Here is a 20,016-nt window from a genome sequence, read left to right as displayed (position 1 = left end):
TCCTTTCCACAATGCCTCCAACAGCGCCACCATCTAAGGCCTGCAATATCCTTCTGTTGCTATTATATCACACAAATATTGCCTTGGTCCGAAGGACCCATTTTGCAGCAGAGGCAGTATGACGATGGGCACGTGACCAGACTCCACTGTCTTATCATATGGCTCATCACCCTGAAACATTCAGGCTAATAGACAGCGTAATGGCCTGTTATCATGCAGTGTAATGGAATTGTCATGCTTTATTCCAGTACATGGTACAGGCATTGAACCAATAGGCAGTACACGGTTCTGTGTCTCCAATATCTAGAATACCCAAGACCAAGAGCCAATGGGTAGAAGTAGGGTTAACCCTTATCACCATCTCTCCCAGTGACTCACTCACAGAATTTGTGCTTCCCAGTCCTTTAGCTTCAGGCTCTGCCGTTAGAAATTCTGATCCTAAGTGAGGCTACTTCTACCAAGGAACACAGTAGAGTTCTACCACGTTTCCCCAAAAATAAGACCCAACCAGAAAACAAGCCCTAGCATGACTTTTCAGGATGACATCCCCTGAACATAAGCCCTAAGGCGTCTTTTGGAGCAAAAATAAATATAAGAGCCAGTCTTATTTTCAGGGAAACACGGGACTAACCTTGAAGCCTCAACTCTGACTTGGTCACTTTCATCTCCTCATCCCAGTAGACAAACAGGCAAATACATGAGTTTATTTCTAATTGCCATAAAAAGCTAGGATCCAAGCTACAGAACGGGGTCAAGACGAGTGTGTCTGAAACCCAGGGGCTCACTGGGGTATCTCTGGTTGCTTCCGTGCCCAGTGATAACAACGGATGGAAAACTGAGCACCCAGTACCTGATCGAGCTAAGGCAACTAAGGATTCAGATCCCTCAAGGATGAAGGTCTAGGTCACTCTAGTCGTGAAGAAACCCAGCCCAGGCAACGTGGTGGCCATGGGAGAGAGAAATGTAGAATGAGTGGTGGAGGAGTGGATGGTGAATACCTATTACTGCCAAGGAATGAGCGATGGCATTGGGGACCGCAGTTCATTTTTCCCTCCCGCCTTAAATCTTTTCAGAAATTATGGTTGGCTATCATCTTGAAGGTGACTGTGAATTACTGAACTTGCACCTCCTTTCTCGGAAAAGACTTAAAGACATTTTCACTTCACACAAAGGAAGGCCACATGTTATTACAGTGCAAGAGCCAGATATAGCGGGAAGGGCAGAGGGGATTTGAGAGATGCAAGGGAACAACTGTATCCACACCTCTTATGTGCCAGTCTGGATCTCCTGGGTCTCACCTGCCCTCAGGGCCTCTGGCCAGTTATTCCAGGTGGGGTTGCAGCGGCAGTGACCTCCTCCCTGTGGTCTCTGACCCTCGTTAGGCTGAGAGAACCTAGTAGTACTTTGCCCTATGTCCATGCTGCACCTACCCCCCACCCCAGGGCATCCTTCCTGGCAAGGAGGTATGACGCACAGACCCACAGTGCCCGTCAGGGCCAGCTGCATACTTTACAGGGCCCAGCAGAAGTGAAACTGGGTGGTTGCTTGTTCAAAAAGCAAGAAAAAAGCTTTTTCTTTCTCCCACAGTGTCTGCCTGGACCTGTCCCGGTACATTTCACTTGTTACTTAATGCTGCTCTCCCTCGGGCATAGAGATTCTCCCTGGGTGAGTGCAGACCCTCCCGAGCCCAGGACCTTGACCGTGACTCAGTGCACACAGCACTTATTCCCGACCCAGCTCTACCCAATGCAGGAATCCAGGTCCCCACGGGGCAAAGGATAGCAGCAGGGGGGAGAAGCAGGATGCTGAGGACCCATCCACCCCAGGGAGGCAGGGAAAAGAGACCACTTGCTAACAAATGTTCCAAGCCCCCAGTGCATGCTTCACTTACAAAACACAAATTCAGAAATAAAATTATTAAGAATTTCAAGGCAGTGACTACAGAGCACTAAACCCCAAGAGCTGGGCCCCCTTCTGAGCTCAGTCCCTGCATGACTGCAGGGATCACCAGCCCAAGAAGCCCGCCGTGGCGCCCAGGCGTGCCTAACTGGGAGTATAAGAGAATTAACACCCCATGGAGCACTTTTAACCAATGGGAGATGGGAGACAACAAGTAAATTCTTCTCTGTCCTTACTCCAAACACGCTGTCCTGTAAAGCTGTCGTTTGTATAGCCTCTTGGAAAACGGTTCTGTAAGATCGAGAAGTTAGTCACATTCAATTCCAAGTGCAGGCATCTCCATTGGGCATTTTCATATTAGCTCTACGTCCTCCTGGCCTCGCTCCTGCTTGGAGCGCATTCCTGATTAAAGCAAAATCATGTACACCCTTCCAACAGTCTCCGCATATTGGGTGACCCAGGCTACGACCATCAGTTAACTGGAAAGCAAGGAAGAAGGAATCATACTTTAAACATTTTATTTTGATTTAAATGTTTTGTTTTACTTTAGAACGTTATTTTAATTAATACGTTTAAGGATGCATTTGTTTGCCATTTTTCCACAGGTATTTTTTTTACACTGGATCCATTGATTGGAGTCCTAGTTTGTCTTTATTGACTAGATCACAGCCACAACATATCATTTGCAATTTATAGACTTGATTTGTTTAAAGTAAAGCAATTAATTTAAAGACCCTTTTAAAGCAACTTGAATGCGTAAGTCCTTTACATTTTTATAAACTTTTTTTCTTATGTTTAGCTGTTGCCCCACCAAACATAACTTGGTAGCATTATTTTAGTGAGTTCCTATATGAAGTCATTCCAAAGCACTCAGCTTAGTTTCATGGTAACAATTCTTTTTTCAACGACTTATCCATAGGTTGATGTAGTGTTTAATTATGTTACAATCACAAATACATTACATATAAAAAGGCTGACATATGGACAGGTTTACATCATTACAATTATAAGGGCAACCAAGGAAAATACATATCAGCAGGTTTGAGGACAAACACAGTTGAATCCTGGTAACATTCAAGTCCACCAACAGGGACAGAAGACAGTGGTGTCCTTACTTATTTACATCAGTGGTTCTCAAACTTTGGTCCCAAACCAGCAGCACCAGCAACCCCTGGGAACTGGTTGGACATGCAAAATTCTCAGGCCCCACTCCAGACCTACTGAAGCAGAAACGCGGAGAGTGGAGTCCAGAAATTTCTGTTTTAACAAGCCTTGCCAATGATTCTGATGCACATGCTAGTGTGAGAACTACTGTCGGAGAGAATAGTCTAGTAGCTAGGAGCACGCGTGGGATGGGCAACGACTAGTACAGGTTACTGCAGAAACAGAGAGTGTTGTTAATTTCATCAGTTAGTTCATTGGAGGTCAGTTAAAAGAGCTTCTACTGTGTTTTAGTGATGCTTAAGTTTGACTTCATATAAATAAAAAACTGAAAACAACAGTAGTTCATGTGAATATAGTTAACATTACTGAACTGTACACTTAAAAATAGTGAAGGTGGTAAATTTATGTTATTTTTTTACCACAATTAAAAAATTAATTAATTAAATTAAAATTTAAAAGAGCCAGTGGCGTAAACAAATTAGAAATTTATTTTCTTTCATCTGAAAGAAATCCAGAAGTAGACAGTCTATGATCTGCCGTGCTTCCCTGAAAATAAGACCTAATGGAAAATAAGCTCTAACGTGATTTTTCAGGATGCCATCCCCTGAACATAAACCCCTACTGTGTCTTTTGGAGCAAATCCTAATATAAAGACCCAGTCTTATTTTTGGGGAAACATGGTATATGGCCTTCTACTAAGTGACCAAGGACCTAAGTACCTTCCAGCTTACTCTCCAACATCCCTAGTATGGGAACCTCATCCTCATGGTCCAAGAAAGGCTGCTAGAGCTTCAGCCACTTCATCTACATCCCAGGCAGCAGAATGGATCAAAGTGAAAAACAGGGCTACTCTGCCCCTTAAGAAGAGGCTTTACGGAAATCCCACACAACACTTCCTTTTAATACCTTATTGTCTAGTAGTCACATGGTTTTGCATAGCTGCAAGGGAACCTGACAAATGTTTTTTATTTTGAGGCACAATGGGCCTACCCAAATATTGAGATGCTACTACCAAGGAGAAGAAGAGAATAAATATTAGAAGACAATTAGCAGACTCTGTCACATATGATAACTATAAAATCATCCCTGCCATTACATAACCCTCAAATGAAAAAAAATCTCTGTGTGAAAAATTTCTAGACATTGCTATAGTAAAAATACACATAGATTCAGCTTTCTTTTAAGAAATAAGAATTCACATTTTTCATGAAAGCTTGAAAGGGAAAAGATAAAAGACCCTTCACTGAGGCCTATTTCCTGCCAACCACTGGCCTTTGCATCTGTCATCTCATTGATGGTCCATCGCCAGGAGTGGTGGAAAGTCCAGCTTACTTTCTGTAATAGGCAGGATGGGCTAGACATGAGGGAGTTACAAAGAAAACTCACTGACCACTTACAGGGAACTAAAAGAATTACACAAGAGTTCCTACAGGTCAAAGCAAGGGACATGTCCATGCCTAACCAAGTGCCTGGGAAACTGGACATCAGTGGCTAATGATCTGGGGTTAGAAAGAAGCTCCTAGAGGCCAGTGCCATGTCTCAATGTCTCACTATGTCTGTATCTAGTAACTGGCCCACATTCTCACGTATCCAAAGAACCCAATAAATATTTAAGTTGAGTTGTTTGCTAACTGGAAGTTTTTAAATCCCCCCAAATCTCTCATATCAACCTCAATTATCTTTCTAGAATCACTCCTCTCCTGAAAGAACTCGCTTCTGCAGGATTTATTCCTAGAATTCATCCAGGTAATGAAAAACATAAGAACATACTGAAAATTGGGTTCTGCCCAACTCCATCCATGTTGCCTGCCTCCTGGGGAAAGACTTCCAGAAACAGCGTGGGTACCAGCCCTCTAGTGGAGGAAACACTTAGTTTGGCTTTTGTGCTGCAGTACAATGTGATGTGTCAAAATTCTGCCTTTAATGTGATCTTTTACAAGCTAGTGATAACAAATGTTGTTGTGGGAATTACATTTTGATGATGATTAGGTTATATCACAAATGAATCATTTTTATGAAGAATAAAGTGTACCACACTGCTGGTGGTGTTATTGGGGATTGCCGACTAAATAATTTAAGCTGTGCTGTTTATGTAAATTCTTAATTACTGCTGGGTCTTGTACAGTAAGATAGAGTTAATGATCTTTCCTGTCATATCTCTTCTGTAAGGGGATGACTTTTGTGAGCTTTCTCCTTCTAATTGCATAAAACAACTAAAACCCTCTGTTAAGGACAAATGGATAACTAAATAATGAGTCAAAACCCATATAATTAAGACAAGAGTGCCAGAGCTGAGCCCAGAGGTGCTTAGGGGGACACTTCTAATCATTACTCGATGTCTCAAAAACCAACTGAGTATTCATATGCTGGGGGAATAGCCAGTGCTATCCCCCAAATATCGTCGGTACATTCCTGAGCTTCTAGTGTCAGGACTTAATATCATTAGCAACATCTGGAAATAAATGTTATTATATGGGGTTCTCATCCCTCTTCTCAACTCCCCAACCCACTTCTGGATCCATAAACATTTTAAGTTTAGAGAAAAATGGCCGTTGGACCATTGTAGACTTTTGATCATTCTTATGAGTTCATGGCAGTGTTTGCTGGCCTGGGCTCTTACCCGAGGTCGTTAATATGAGCAGGGAGGGGGTGGGGATGGGAGAGTGAGGGCCATAAAGCACAAGTCTCAGGACCATAGGTCAGACAGGAGGTTCTAGGCTCATCAGCCTGCTGGAGCTCACCAAGAGCTAGACCGGGAGGGTGTTATTACAGAGAGGAAGGGCAGAACCTAGCTGCAAGGTAGAGGGTAGAGACAGGAAAAGACTACTTTTCCACCCAGTTAAGAGCCTTTAAAGGGCTCGCCCTGGCCTGAAGGCAGAGTTCCAGAGGCATCGTGTCTGACCAGGCTGTCCATCTACCTTCAACAGTCTGTCATGAGAAGTGTGCTGGCACAGTGTGCACACAATCAGAGAACCCAGGGCCCTGAATCCACTCCTGATTGACCCAGTTGCATGGTGTATACACCCTCAGCTCCTGTTCATCCTCAGACTAAATTCTCAAGGCTGGCTACACTTTCAGATCCTGACTTTTGGTTCTGCCCCATATACAAAGCTTAACCTCAACTCTCTTCACAGATTGATCCTTCCCTAACAGCCTTTGGACATGGCACAGGATGACCACAAGGTCACTCATTGCCACTCATTGTCCTTGAAGTCCTTACTCTAGGACCAGGATGTTCACTTGTGTTCCATGCTCTCATTTTCCTATCCACTCACCCAGGACTTTAAAACTCTATCTTTTATAGACAGTAATGGAAAAGTTCCATTTACTGTCCTGATGATACAGGGATCTGGTAACTACCCTTCAAAGGAGACATATTGGATGACACTCTTTTTTCAAATGAACCAGCCAGGCCAGAGTTGAATGTACTAATGGGGGTAGGGATACTATATTTTGGGGGATTTAACAAAGTTTTAACTTTAGAAGAATGTTAGATTCATAGAAAATTTTCAAAAACAATACAGAGAGTTCCTATATACTCCAAACTCTGTTTTTCCTATGATGAGCTTCTTACATTAATATGGCACATTTGTTACAATTAATGAACCAATACTGATGCATTATTATTAACTAAAGTCTATACTTTATTTATATTTTCTTAGTATGTACTCAATGTCGTTTTTCTGTCCCAGGAACCCATCCTGGGTATTACATATAGTCATCATGTCTCCTTCCACTTCTCCTGGCTGTGACAGTTGGGACACTATGTTTTACCATGGTTCTGCCCTCTCAGACTCAACTTTCATGCCTCTCTGGGCTACCTAGGAATCCATGAGCATGGGGAGGACGGTAAGAAGGGAAGACATGAGTCACTCAAGGTAATACATGGAGCCTGATCCAATCTGCACAGTTGATAAAGTTCTATTAGAACAAGTGAAATAACTCTTACAGTGGTGTGAGGGTAGTATCTTGTCCTGTAAGAAAAAGTCCCTTGGGGCAGCCAGTTAGCTCAGTTGGTTAGAGTGCAGTGCTCTTAACAACAAGGTTGTCGGTTCGATCCCCACATGGGCCACTGTGAGCTGCGCCCTCCACAACTAGATTGAAACTTCTACTTGACTTGGAGCTGATGGGTCCTGGAAATACACACTTAAATAAATAAAAGGTTTTTTTTTTTTAAAAAAAAAAAAGGTTGACCTATACTCTTTAAAAAGAAGAAGAAGAAAAGAAAAAGTCCCTTGGTATGTACCACACAAGAAGAGGAACAGGAGACAGATCAAGAATAAAACCACATGGCTGCAAAGGACACATCGGAAAGTGTGTTGATGAGGACCTGCACACAGTGGAACTGGAAGGAGTGTCACTAGCCTGAGGCCCCAGAGCAAGGCCAGCCAGGAGAACAGACACAACACTGTGGAGAATACGGTCACATCCCCCGTGGAGAATACGGACAAAGGCACCATCCGGCAATTTGCCCCAAGAGATCTTCATTCTCCAAACAGATGGGGAAACTGTGTGGCAGGCCACAGGGATGTACCAGGCTCAGGGAGCCCCTCCCCTGTGCCACCAAGGCTAGGGACTCCCAAGGACATTGTTTTCCAGAACCAGAGGTGCCTCTCAAGTGGGGACACCCTCAGGAGTCAAAGGGCATGAATTCTATTCCATTATCTATTTCCATCAGCACGCGCTCCATTTATCTCCATGGGGATCAGAACCACCATCTCTCTCCTTGTCTGGGGCCAGGCCAGCCTCATAGCCTCATAGTCAACATTCTGCTGACTCTAGTTCGGGATGGGAAGAGGAAGAAGACCTAATACATGGGAAAGAAAGGGGTGACCACTCTGAGGCCTGGAGAAGGAACGGCGGTGGGGGGTCGGGGGACAAAAAACTAATAGGATGTATTTTTCCAGTCTCTTCTTCTTGTTCTCTAATTATTCATCACCCATTTTTGCCTCGATTTTCCTAGTATATTTTAGTAACTTTACTGAGATAAAATTCACATATAAAACGATTCATCCATTTAAAGTGTATAATTCAATGGTTTTTAGTATAGTCACGAAGGTGTTAAACTATCAACACTATCTAATTCCAGAACATTTTCCTCACCCCAAAATAAACCCTGTACCCATTAACAGTCACTCCCATTCTCAGTCCCCCACTTGCCAGCTCCTAACAACAACAAATTTGCTTTCTGTCTGTATGGCTTACCTGCTCTAAACACTTCGTGTAAATGGATTCATACAATAGGTTGCCTTTTGTCTCTAGTTTCCTTCACTTAGCATAATGTTTTCCGGGTTTTGCCATGTTGCAGCATGTAACAGTACTTCTATGGTTGAATAATATGCCACCGTATGGCTATACCACATTTTCCTTATCCATGTATTAGTTGATGGACATAGGTTTCCACCATTTGGTTTTTAATACTATTATGAACGATAGTGTACAAGCTTGTGTATGAAAGTATGGTTTCAATCCTCTTGGATATATACCTATGAGTAGAACTTCTGGGTCATAGGATAACTCTATGTTTAACTTTTTGAGGATTGTGGCTTCACCAATTTTTTCACGTGTGCAAGAAATAAACTCTCCTGCTGTTTAAGCCGGAGTTCTTTTGGGTTTGGATGTATGTACAGCTGAGCCTAATTATAACCGGTACCTTTGGCCACTAAGTCTTTAGTGTTTTCTCAGTGGTTATAGCCTGTAATTGCCGGGTGGTTTTCGTCTGCCCAGTAAGAAGCAAGTTGGAGGATGGGGATTGTGTTCTTATATGCCTGCATCTATCGCAGAGTCCAGGATGGTGCCATGCCCCCAAACAGAATGAATTAAAATAACTTCTGTTTATGTGCACAGGTGTGGGGGCTTACACTGAGTCTAAAGAACATGCAGAGAATCACCAGCCTTCACCCTCTGTGACGAGTGAGAATTTCCTTTCTCCACCACCAATCACTGAGCTGCATCTTCTATTCTACCTTTTTAATTACAGGACACTTTATGTTTTCTGTTGAAATTATATGGAGAGACACTAGGTGTTGCTGCTTTCCCATGAAAATGAACATTGTTAGGAATTACCCAGAAGCACCATAAACCTTTGTTACCAAGAAGGAAGGAAGAATTTTGATTTTCCGTTTTTGCTTTTGCCAAAGTTCTTTCCAGATGGAATATTTACAAAATACATACTGTGGTAGGCAGAATAATATCCCCCTACAGATGCTCGTGAACCTGATCTCTAGAACCTATTGGGTTGCATGCAAAAGGAAATTAAAGTTGCTAGTTAGCTGACCTTAAAATAGGGAGGTCATCCTGGATTATGTACGTGGAGATTATTCTGGATTATCTAATGTAATCACAAGGGTCCTTAAGAGTGAAAGAGAGTTAGAGGAAGGTGTGACTCTGCATAGAGTCACAGAGAGATGTAACATCGTGGGCTTTGAAGATGGAGAAAGGGGACCATGAGAAAAGGAATACAGGCAGCTTCTAGAAGCTAGAAAAGGCAAGGAAACAGATTCTCCCCTTTAGCCTCCAGAATGGAACACAGCCCTGCAGACACCTTGATTTTAGCCCCTTTCAGACTTCTGACCTCCAGACTGTAAGATAATAAATCTTTGTTGTGTTCAAGTCAGTTCCTGGTAATTTGTTATGGCAGCAATAGAAAATCAATACATATGCTAATATTTCCCCCCCTTCATCCTGTTGAAAGTATGAATTTACATCTAAGGAAAACGGGGTGATGGGGGAGCCAAGGTGAGTGTTAGTTAGGTGACAGTTCACCAACATATAGTTATTCTACCATTGTGTTATGTTAGCTAGTATACATGATGTCAGACGCTCATAGTAATTACTTTTTATAGTACTTTACACTTTTCCAAGAACTTTCAATATATTGTTTGATTCGATCATCACAATAACTTTGAAAAGCTAATGTAAATGCCTCATTCCCCTTTTTTTTTTCACTCCCCTTTTTGACAGATAAAAAGCAATGAGTCACCAGGAATGTCCCAGAGACAGATAATGACAGAACTAGCATCTTGTTTTTCTCTCTTTCGGGAGTTGTTCTCAGCCTTTTTTTTTTTTTTTTTATCTTACTCTTTTAAAGAACTTGGGTCCCAGGGTGCTAGAAACAAAAAGCCCACTTTCCTATGTCTCCTGTATGTTTTCAGGCATTTTGCCACCATAGTTAGCACTGATGGAAAGAGTTCAAAGCCATTAAGTTAATAGAAAGTTTCCACCATTGGGCTTCTAGAAAATGACCTGGAGTCTGGTGGTCAGGCAGACCTACCATTGTAGCATGCTTGGTTCCCAGGGCAAAGGGAACCCTCAGAACCCGCAGGCTCCTTCCTCCAAGGGTTCACTCTTCACTGGCTCTCCCTTCCTACCCAGCCTCCACCCTCCTCTGAGCCCTGGAGGCAACCCTGACACAAAGAATCTCTGCCATGAAATCATCCCTCTGGTCCATCCTACTCTGTACAGTGAAAAAATCAGACACCTTGCCTATGTATCAAAATTAATGTCACCAGTGAGGGGCAAATGGATCTAATTTGCTCCCCGATGTGATATCCTGATAAGCTCACGTCTCTTGTATTCTGGCAGGGACTGCATAACCTGAATCCAATCATGAAGAAACACCAGAAACCTTCTATTAAAAAGTGGGGAGGGCTATATTCTTAAAAGAAAGGTTGTCACTGTCATAAAACACCATAAGAAGATGAAGAACTGTGGCAGATTACAGGAGACTAAAGAGACATGACAACTAAATGCAGTACGTGATCCTAGACAGGATCTTAAACTAGAGGGAAAAATCCCATAAAGGAGATTATGTGTTAATTGACAAATTGGAATGCAGATGGAGGATTGTATCATAGAATTGTACAAGATTGGTATTTTCAGTCTCTTGCTCATTCATTCAGCTATTTATGGAGCACTTAGTATGTGCCAGGTTATGAAAAGTCCTGACAGCACAAAGATAAATGGGGCATGACCTTGAGGGATGTATAAAGTAGTCAAAGAGCAGAGAAGTAAATTCAAAAATGAAAGTACAAGAAATCACTGTGCCCAAGGTCAGTATGAAAAAAAGTGCTGAAGGATTTCAGAGAAGAAAGTACCTGTGCACCCCTGGGGAGCAGAAAAATCAGCACAGAGGAAGTGACAGTCCAACTGAGTCTGAAAGGACAGGATCATACTGCAGAGGGTTGGGATGGGGCTGGCAGGGATGGGGGCACTTTAAAAGCAGAGGAAGCAATGTGCCTAAGGATCCTACGTTGGAAAATGTACACTGACCAGGTGACACTGCAGGCATTCAAAACCAGCACAAACAAGCTTGGCCTGCAGGCTCTTTCAGATCTCACGCAGCTGACTAAGGCTGCAGGTCGGGCAGATATCCCAGCGGAGTATACAGGACACCAGGGTAGGACATCCCTCAAAGGGCCTGTGAAATTCCCTACACTGAGGCTTCATTTTCAGACATCTGATAGCTGGTAAACTAAGGGAAAGGCAATGGACCCTCCGCTAAACACTAACTCCCAAAACTTCTGACCGTGTGGACAGCATGGCCTCTGTTAATTAAATGTGTAATCTACATTTAAACACTCATATTCGTGTAAAGTTGTATCAATCAGTCTTCATCCTCTCAGATATGAAAGAGAATATTTAGTCCCTCGGTGGTTGGCCCAGAGGGATGGATGAATTTGCACTGAGCCAGAGAGGGTCTCATGGCCAAAGTCAAGGAACAGGGTTTGCTTCCTTATGAGGGTCATTGGCCTCCAAGTAGCCTTTGCTTTTCTGGGCTCCCTTCCACTGTGGGTTTGTCAGAAGCACTGATATGTAGGTCATCCAGGAGATCTGGGTCCCAGGGAAAACAAGAGTCTCTACTGAAACTTATATAAAACCGACTTGTAACGAAAGAGTCCATTTCAAATTTTCGGTGTGAAAGAGCTGTGCTGGTAGGAAAGAATGAAGCTTCTGGGAAATTATAAGGAAGTCAGGTGCCACTAAAGCAAGCACTACCTGGACAAGCGCCCTTCCTTCCCCAGCCTGTGCCAGAAACACGGCCCCCTCCAGGTCCAGGGAGCCACGCATTTTCGGTATTCCACGTTGCCCTCTGCTGGAAGACAGCATAGAGAGCAGAAAGAATCTGGACCGCTGGTTCACAGAAACATGTTTGAATCCGGGTTCTGCCATCACTGACTCTGGGCCTTGGGCAATTCATCTTGCCCAGCCTCCATTTCCTCATTTGCAAAATAGACATGCTTCACAGGACTGCTGTGGGAATGGGTAAAATAATGCAGGGGAAATGCTAGCCGTTGGCTTCGTGATAGGCACTTGACAAAATACAGCTGTTATTCCTTTTATTTTACGGCAACATCTGTGATTAAGAAGCACGGGACTTAGATCCGGAAGAGCTCAGTCTGACTTCCAGTTCTCCCACTTACTGGAAAAAATTCTTGGAAAAAAAGAAATGCAGTTTAGCCCCCACCTTGCTTTAGGTACTCTGCTGGTTCTTTACGTATCTTTCTTTAATCTTGAGGCTATAACCCTGAAAAAGGTATTATTATCCCCATTATAAGAAAATTAAGCTCAGAGAGATGAAGGCATTTGTCAAGGTCACACAGCTGGCAGGATATTGAACTGAGATTTCAATCCAGAATGTCTGAATCTAGTTTCTTGCTCCCAAAATCATCAATAATCAGGCAGCTTGGGGGCAGCCGTGGAAGAGTGAAGGGGATGGAGGAAAGGTGGTTGAAGATTGGGTGAAGTGACCACTCAGTAGGGCTCTATTTCCAATACCCAGCGCTGTTTCCCCAGCTTACCTAGAGGTTATAGTTGGAACACACTGTAACAAGAGCTAGTCCACAGCCCTCCTTTTATTTTGTTAGAATGATTCAAGTTCTAAAATTAGCAGTCATCTAGAACCTGGGGCACAGAGCAGCTTTAGGGCTCTTAGGAAGAACCAATGTTGCCTGTTCCTCTATATAGTGCAGCAACTTTGCTAGATGGCATTTTATAGCTAGAGACTCTCTCTCCATGTGAAGCAGCCCAGTTCAGTCTAGAGATCACTCTCTCCGTCCCTAGAAATCACCTATGGAGACAGGCCAGATCCAGATCCCGAGGAGACAGGAGCATACCTAGATTAAGCAGGCTTTCAGGTTAATCAGACCTGGCTCAGATATATATGTTACACGATCTTGGGCAAACTTACCATCTCAGCCTCTGCCTCCTCATCTGTAAAATGGGGGTAATGACACCTGTGAGGAGTACAAGATGTAATGGGCATAAATGGCTCAACATGGTTCTGGCACGCTCCACAAGAGTTAGCAAAACCACCCTGTAATAGCAGTTCCCCGGCACAAAGCCGAGAACCTTGGGGTTCTAGGTAACAGATGGAGACTTAACAGCATCAAGGGCACGATGAATGGACCTTTATTCCCCAGGTCAGAGGTACCCAACAGGGGAGAGAGGGAACCAAAGCAGAAAGCCCTTACCGTTGTCAACTTGCCTTCCTGCCGTTTTCTCCCTCCATCTCTTCTTCTCCAGTGACCCTCCTGACTTATGTGGTACGAGTTAAACAAGTAAGGTGTGGTCTCGTTACCTTATTGACATACCTCGTACACTGTCTGACATTCTGGGGCCAGGGCCCGTGGAAAGTGTATTTTTCTCTGACTGAGGCTGATCTCCATTCTTTCTCTTTCTCTTTCGGAGAGTGCAAAGCAATCAAATAACTGAAAATTGTATTTGGGGGAAAGGAGTGGAGTGACAAGGAACCTGTGACCTTAATGGTCGGGAGGGACCAAGACTTTTTGTTTCAGTGGGGAGCATTCAGAGCCTTAGGTAAATCGATACTTAATCAGAAATTGACTTGCTTCTTTGCTTGTTTGGAATCTTCTCAAAAGTAAAAAGCACAAGAATTGTTAGCCCGAGGAAAGCAACTGTGATTAGGGATCTTTGTATTCTGTCCAAAACCACCCAGAACAACAAGAACATATCTTATATGTAAGGGGATCAGGTAAGAAAATAAAGAGATGATGATTTAGTTTATGTTAATGATGTACTGAGAAACTTTTCTAGGATACCATGAATCCGGATTGGAAGCAGAGCAAAGCATTCATAAAAAGATTACTTCTAAAGTTTTAGAAGTAATTATGGAAGTTTCAAGCCCACTCACTAAATCCATGAGACATCTTTTTCCAGTGTAGCTGCCTACACACAAACATACACATACACACATAACTGTAGGCTAAAAAATTTGTGTTGTAATTGAGACTGTTTAAGCATTGAGGCATTCCTCCCTAGATTCAAGCTCATGGATTAATATATTATTTCCATCCTTTGAACTTACCATTTATATTCACATTGAGTGTGTGTGTATGTGTGTGTGTGTGTGTGTACCATTCAAAAGCACACAGGTCAAGTTGTTCAGGTTTAATGATTCCACGGTTTATGTTATTATCATTTGAGCACATCAATTCTGTTCCATTAATTCCACTCACTGTTTGTAGATAGTCCAGGTTGCCCAGCCTCCCAATCAGAACATTTAATCAAAAGTTTTCTGCATCCCAAACCCTCACAAACCAGATCTCTATGATGAAATAACAGGAAAAAAATGTATTTGTTCAGTGAGTGGCAAAGCATTGGTCTTTAAGATCCAAAGACCAGCAAGAGCAGATGGGGGCAAGGAACGCACAGATACTGTTTGAACCTGACTTAGAAGTCTGTGTCCTCCTTTCCGTAAGGGCAGAATGAATCTACTTACGCAACACCAAATGGAAGAAACTCTGTGGGAGGAGGAAAAGTTATAGGAACACGAGTGGGGAAGATGAGGACTGTGGGCTGAAACTCAATTACCTCCTCAAGGGAGTGGGCAATATACTCTGGTAACTGTAATCCATGAATACCCTGGCTGCAGGGACGTGGACATTTAGCCAGAATGCTGTCCACGGAGCAGCAAGCACCCTGGCCCAGCCTTGGCTGAACTTCCGCCACTTTTCCTATGAGGCTCACTCACAGCAATCTTCTGGAATCCTCTGCAGTAGGTCTTCCTCCTCTGCCCTGTATATCTCTGCACTAATTCCTTGCATCCAGGCAGGACCACAGCTTCCTGACCAGACTCCGCTCTGTAAGAAGCTAGAATTTTTTTTGCAATGGAAGTTCCACACTGAAGATAGCAAAGTCATTCCCGCACAATCTCAGGCCAACCTCAGGCGGGCAGGTTAAGGCAGGGACAAGCAGGAAGGGTCTATGGTAACTCTATCCAGACGAAAAGCAGGTCACTCAGGAAATCCCTAAGATCGAACTGGTGCTCAGGGCTCTCTCTACAATGGTCACAAGTGGAGCATTTTGTCCAGACTGGTTAAGTCGTGCCCAGCCCTAACTAAACCAAGCTTCCCAGCTCCAGGATGAACTCCCTATTCCTTGGCCCTTTGGACTAGTGGGCAAGCTGTCACTATTTCAAACTTCCTGGTCCCTCTTCAGCCTGGATGTGTATCCCCAGAGAATTGGGGCAGCAGTGGACCAGACTCAGATTGTGCTGATGGAGAAAACAGCTGGTCCTTGTGTGTGTTTAGAAATTAACTGAACTCCCTTTGGAGTCACATTTACTCCTAGCTCTGCACTAGGAGCATAATATTAAAACAGAGAAGTCTTATTTTTAAAGATTTTCACCACTTCCCCAACTTTTGCACCTCTCAATCCCAACCTCTTCCTGCCTCTCCCCCTCACACACACACCACCAGAAGATGTTGTCCCAACTCTTCCAGTGTCTCTAGGGCCCAAGGGGTAAAGCGGAGTTAATGGCATTTGGCAGAAAATCCCACCCTACGTTGAAGACTCCTCCCAGTTCAACACAGTGAAGAAAGAAAAGATTAAGAGAAGGGGCAGTAGAAACCAGAACCTGTCCCTTCCCACAGAAGAGGCACAGAAATTTCCAGGCAGTGAAAACGGCATCATCTCTTGCCAGAAGGCCACCAGCTCCCACTGGGGGGGAGCCGCATGATCACTTGTTTCTCCTCGGGACTGAAATGCAAGATAGTCAGGATGGCTGTGAGTGTCTGCTGGCGGCCCAGGCTGTCGGGCAAGGTCAGGAAGCGGTAGATGATGTTTTTGAGGTACTCGAGGTTGGCTCCCTCCCGGCTCTGGTCCCTGAAGTTCTTTTCAATGTGGCTCTGCAGGACCCCGACCTCCTCACGATGCCGCTCGCCCTCCTCCAGCAGCCGCTCCTGCAGCTGACGGACCTCGACCTCCAGCCTGTGTTTCTGTTTCCTCAGCAACGTGATCTCCACCTCCTTGCGGGCCAACTGCTCAGCGTACAGGAAGAAAGTAGGCTCGTTGGCCGCAGCTAGTTGCAGGGCTTGGGTCAGGCTCTCCGAGGAAGTGACCTCGGCCGGGTCCCCAGGACCTCCGCCACCCACAGGGCTTCTGCGTCCCGGCAGCCCGGAGGACAAGGCCACGGAGCGCAGTTGCTCCAGCTCCAGGTCCTTCTCGGCCAGCACGGCCAGCGCCCGGTCGCGCTGCCTGTGCAGTTCCTCCTCCAGTTTCAGCGTGCGGTCCCTGAATTCCAGCTGGCTCCGCTCCAGCTCCTGCCGGTGGTGATGCTGTAGCCGGGCCAGCTCCTGCTTCCAGTCCTCGGCCTCCTGCTGGTGTTGGCGCTCAAGCTCCTCGCAGGACAGACGCAGGGAAATATACTTCTCCTTGAGCTCTGCAAGCTGTTCCTGGGCTTCCTCCAGCTCCTTGGCCAGGTTGCCGTCTTTGCTGTTCTTGCTCTTGAGGACGACCTGGGCCCTCACCTTGTACCTCTCAAACTCTTCCTTCAGCTGTTTCAGCTCCTGTTGGTAGTAGAGCACGGTAGCCTTCTCCCCGTCAGCGGCCTCAGAGCTGGGCATTATCTCCAGGTCGCAGAGCTTCTCCACATCCAAGGTCACCTGGCTTTTCCTGGTCGCCACCTGCAGTAGCCTCTTCAGCTTCTCCATCTTGTCCTTCAGGACATTGACGTCCAGACTGGACTCCTCTCCATGGCTGTCTAGAGGGGACCGGCTGGAGGCTGCGAGAGCCAGCGTCTTGTTCTCCAGGTCCAGCTGCATGATGCGCTCCTTCAGCTTCTGGATGGCCAGCTGGTCCTTCTGCTTGGCTTTCTCATATGTGCCCAGCAGTTCCGACACCTCAGATATTTGGTTCTCCAGGGCTGCCACCCTCTGCTCTTCCAGCTGAGATTGCTGACGTCGTTGATCCTCTGCGAGGGCTGCCTGTAAAACAAGGAAACAGATGGAAATGCATCCAGAAACGCCACAAAGCGCTATGGCAAACTTTGAGAGCACCAGAGAGGACAGCCAAAGAGTCACAGAATGGGGATGGCCTGGCAAGAACGGGAACTGGGGATTTTTTGGTTGATCTGGGAGCTAACAAAAGTTCCTGTAACTTGCTTGCGTTCTGCTCACAGACACATGTTATACCAAACAATTAAGAACCTCTGCATACCTGCTCCTATTCTGGTTTCGTACTTCCATTGTCTCCTATCATACACCAAACTCACGTATAAAGAGTGCTTTCTTCATTTATCATGTGTTTCCCCAAATCTTATTATGGAATCATCTCTTCCAATATTCCTGGAAGATCAAAACTGAGTTGGACCTCTCTCCACACTGAATGGAGGCACTATAAAAATAGAATACCTTTCCAGAGTTGGCAAAATCTTGGCTGAAAGCCGTTACAAAAGGTCATTTCCTCTGAGAAAACTCCCTTTTCCCCCTTCAGCCATCCTTCCTATAGGCATATACCACTACCTACACATAGGCATACAGCTCCAGTCAGACACACGACCTTTTCACTGCATGTCTGCCACAGTACTGCTTCGCAGAGCACAGCGGGTAAGATGCCAATGCTAGATCTGTCTGGCTCCAACCCAGCCTACACTTAGAAACTCTACATCCTGTTGGAAACATGCTCTGTGGATACTGTCAACACCACATAGAACAGAATTTCCAACTCACCAATAAAACATTTTGCATCAAAAATTGACAGTGCAGCCACTGAGATCTATCAAAGGCGGAAAAACAAATATTTCCCATTTCAGGTTTAAATGACTTTTTGAAGGAGATGGAGATAATTACCTTCCTCATTTCCTGCTGCAACTGAGCCTGGAAATGGCTCTTAAGGCAGGCAGCTTCTTCCTGCAGCTGCTGCAGCCGGGGGTCTGGCTGATTCTTCTCATCCTGGAGAGCCTGCAGCTGACCTTTGAGCTCCTCCACCTCACGGGTCAGCTGTCGGGTCTGCAGTTCAAACCCTTCCATCTGACCAGCTGCGTATGCCCGCCCTGCCAGGGCTTCTCGGGTCTCTTCCAACCGAAGCTCCAAGTCTTGGCGCTGGGTCCTCTCCTCCTGCAGCAGTTTCTGAAGCTCACGCAGCATCAAGGCATGGTCACTCTGCTCCTGGGCCCGATCGTGCTGCTGTGTGATAAGTCGGGCTTTGGTTTCCGCTATCTGCTCCTGCAGCCCCTTCAATTCTCCCTCCAGACGGCCCCTCTCTTCCTCTGCCTTTTTACTGGCATCCTCTAAGTCCTGTTTCATCTTCTTCTTGTCAGCCAGGTAAGAAGCTTCCATGCGGGACTTCTCCTGGGTGACTGTAGCCAAAGCGCTGGTCAAAGTAGCCAACTGAGTCTTCAGCTGGTGCAATCGTTTGTCCACCTCCCCACCTGCAGACGGTCCATCCCCACTGCTACTGCTAACACCACTCTCCGACCCGCTGGCCTCTTCCGACTTTGGAGGTGGTGGTCCACGGGCCAGTCGGTCATCTTCTACCCCAAACTCACCCTTGGTGCTAGTGAGACTGGCGACAGTATCCAAGCTAGTGGCGGTCCCAGTGCTATCCTCGCTGTGAGTGGAGCATCGGTCATCCACGTTGTCAGGACAGGTGAGGCCTGGAGGCGGGCCATCTGCCAGGCCCACATCCGCCTCTTGGGATACTGACAGCACCTTGATGCTGGCCTCTAGCGCCTCTTTCTCTTTCAGTAAGCTTTTATAGGCGCGAACCACATCCTTGAGACGTGCCTGGTACTGGAAGAGCTGCTTCTTCTGCGTCTCAATGGTCTCCAGCAGGTCCTTTTTGCTGGGGCCACCCCCGAAATTCATTCCAAACTTCTCCATGAGGATTCAGAACGGGTGGTTCCACGTCAGCGTTGGGGCAGCCCGGGAGACGGTCGCGGGGACGCTGGCGGGCGTTGTGGTCCCCGCGGCCGCACACCCGCTCCTCCCAGTTGTCCGAGACCGACGCGGGGAGGCGGGGCAGCGGGCAGAAGCGCCACCGGGTCCGGGGTACGGAAGGCGGGGGCGGTTCCCACCTAGAGGCGGGGTGACGCGGGCAAGAGGGGAGCACACAGCCAGGGCGCCCCCGCCCTGTCCCAGAAGCTGCCCCGCGCTCCCGCCCGCGCCGGCCACAGCAGCCCCTGCGGGACCTCGGCCCACTGTCCGCCAGGGGTTTAAGCGGAGCGCAGCCCCTTCGCGACTTCCGAACTACAGCGGCCCGACAAGGGCGCTTCCGGGTCCGCTGGAAGTGACGACAGCAAGACGCCGCAGGCTCCGCCCCAGTGGCCAGAGGAGCGCGGGGCCACCCCAGCCGGGGAGTGCTCGGCCGCGGCCTGTGGGGAACCTGGCGAGGCTTTCTCTCCCCGGGAAGAGCAGCACAAGCCAAGCTAAGGACGCGAGTGATGTTGATTTCGTGAGGTTCACCCGAGCTTGCCTTCAGGCTACGATCAGCGAGGGACAGGGGGCGACGTCGCACTGAGTCCTTACTGAACAGCTCGCGACGTGTCTCCACTATTTGGGAGCTCAGTACCTTTGTCCCTAAAGAGCAACAATTAAGACTCTCATTCAAACCACGAACACTGCAACCCTTGCTAGTACAGTGTTTGGCACCTGGAAGGCGTATAGTATAATAATTATTAGCACCCTTCCTGAGTTCTGCTGAGTTAATGCAACA

General features: G+C 46.1%; 1 protein-coding gene across 1 annotated transcript; it reads right to left on the bottom strand.

The window, feature by feature from the left end:
• Positions 1-14,465: 14,465 nt before the first annotated feature.
• GCC1 (GRIP and coiled-coil domain containing 1) lies at positions 14,466-19,573 on the bottom strand. The gene is made up of 2 exons (XM_033099172.1): positions 18,153-19,573; positions 14,466-17,288 (listed from the first exon to the last, which is right to left on the bottom strand). The coding sequence occupies exons 1-2, from the start codon at positions 19,182-19,184 to the stop codon at positions 15,993-15,995; spliced, it is 2,328 nt and encodes a 775-aa protein (XP_032955063.1). The 5' UTR covers positions 19,185-19,573; the 3' UTR covers positions 14,466-15,992.
• Positions 19,574-20,016: the final 443 nt, after the last annotated feature.

This window comes from Rhinolophus ferrumequinum, chromosome 26 (assembly GCF_004115265.2).
Source record: "Rhinolophus ferrumequinum isolate MPI-CBG mRhiFer1 chromosome 26, mRhiFer1_v1.p, whole genome shotgun sequence".
NCBI classification, from domain to species: Eukaryota; Metazoa; Chordata; class Mammalia; order Chiroptera; family Rhinolophidae; genus Rhinolophus; species Rhinolophus ferrumequinum.
Note: the sequence above shows the minus strand (reverse complement) of the source record. Positions and strands in the feature narration are given on the sequence as shown.

Bases quoted from the DNA above. Each gene is read 5' to 3' on its own strand.
- GCC1 (XM_033099172.1), bottom strand. From the start codon at position 19,184: ATGGAGAAGTTTGGAATGAATTTCGGGGGTGGCCCCAGCAAAAAGGAC. The intron at 17,289-18,152 runs GTAATTATCTCC...CTTGTTTTACAG, and splicing joins TGCAGCAGGAAATGAGGAAG to GCAGCCCTCGCAGAGGATCA.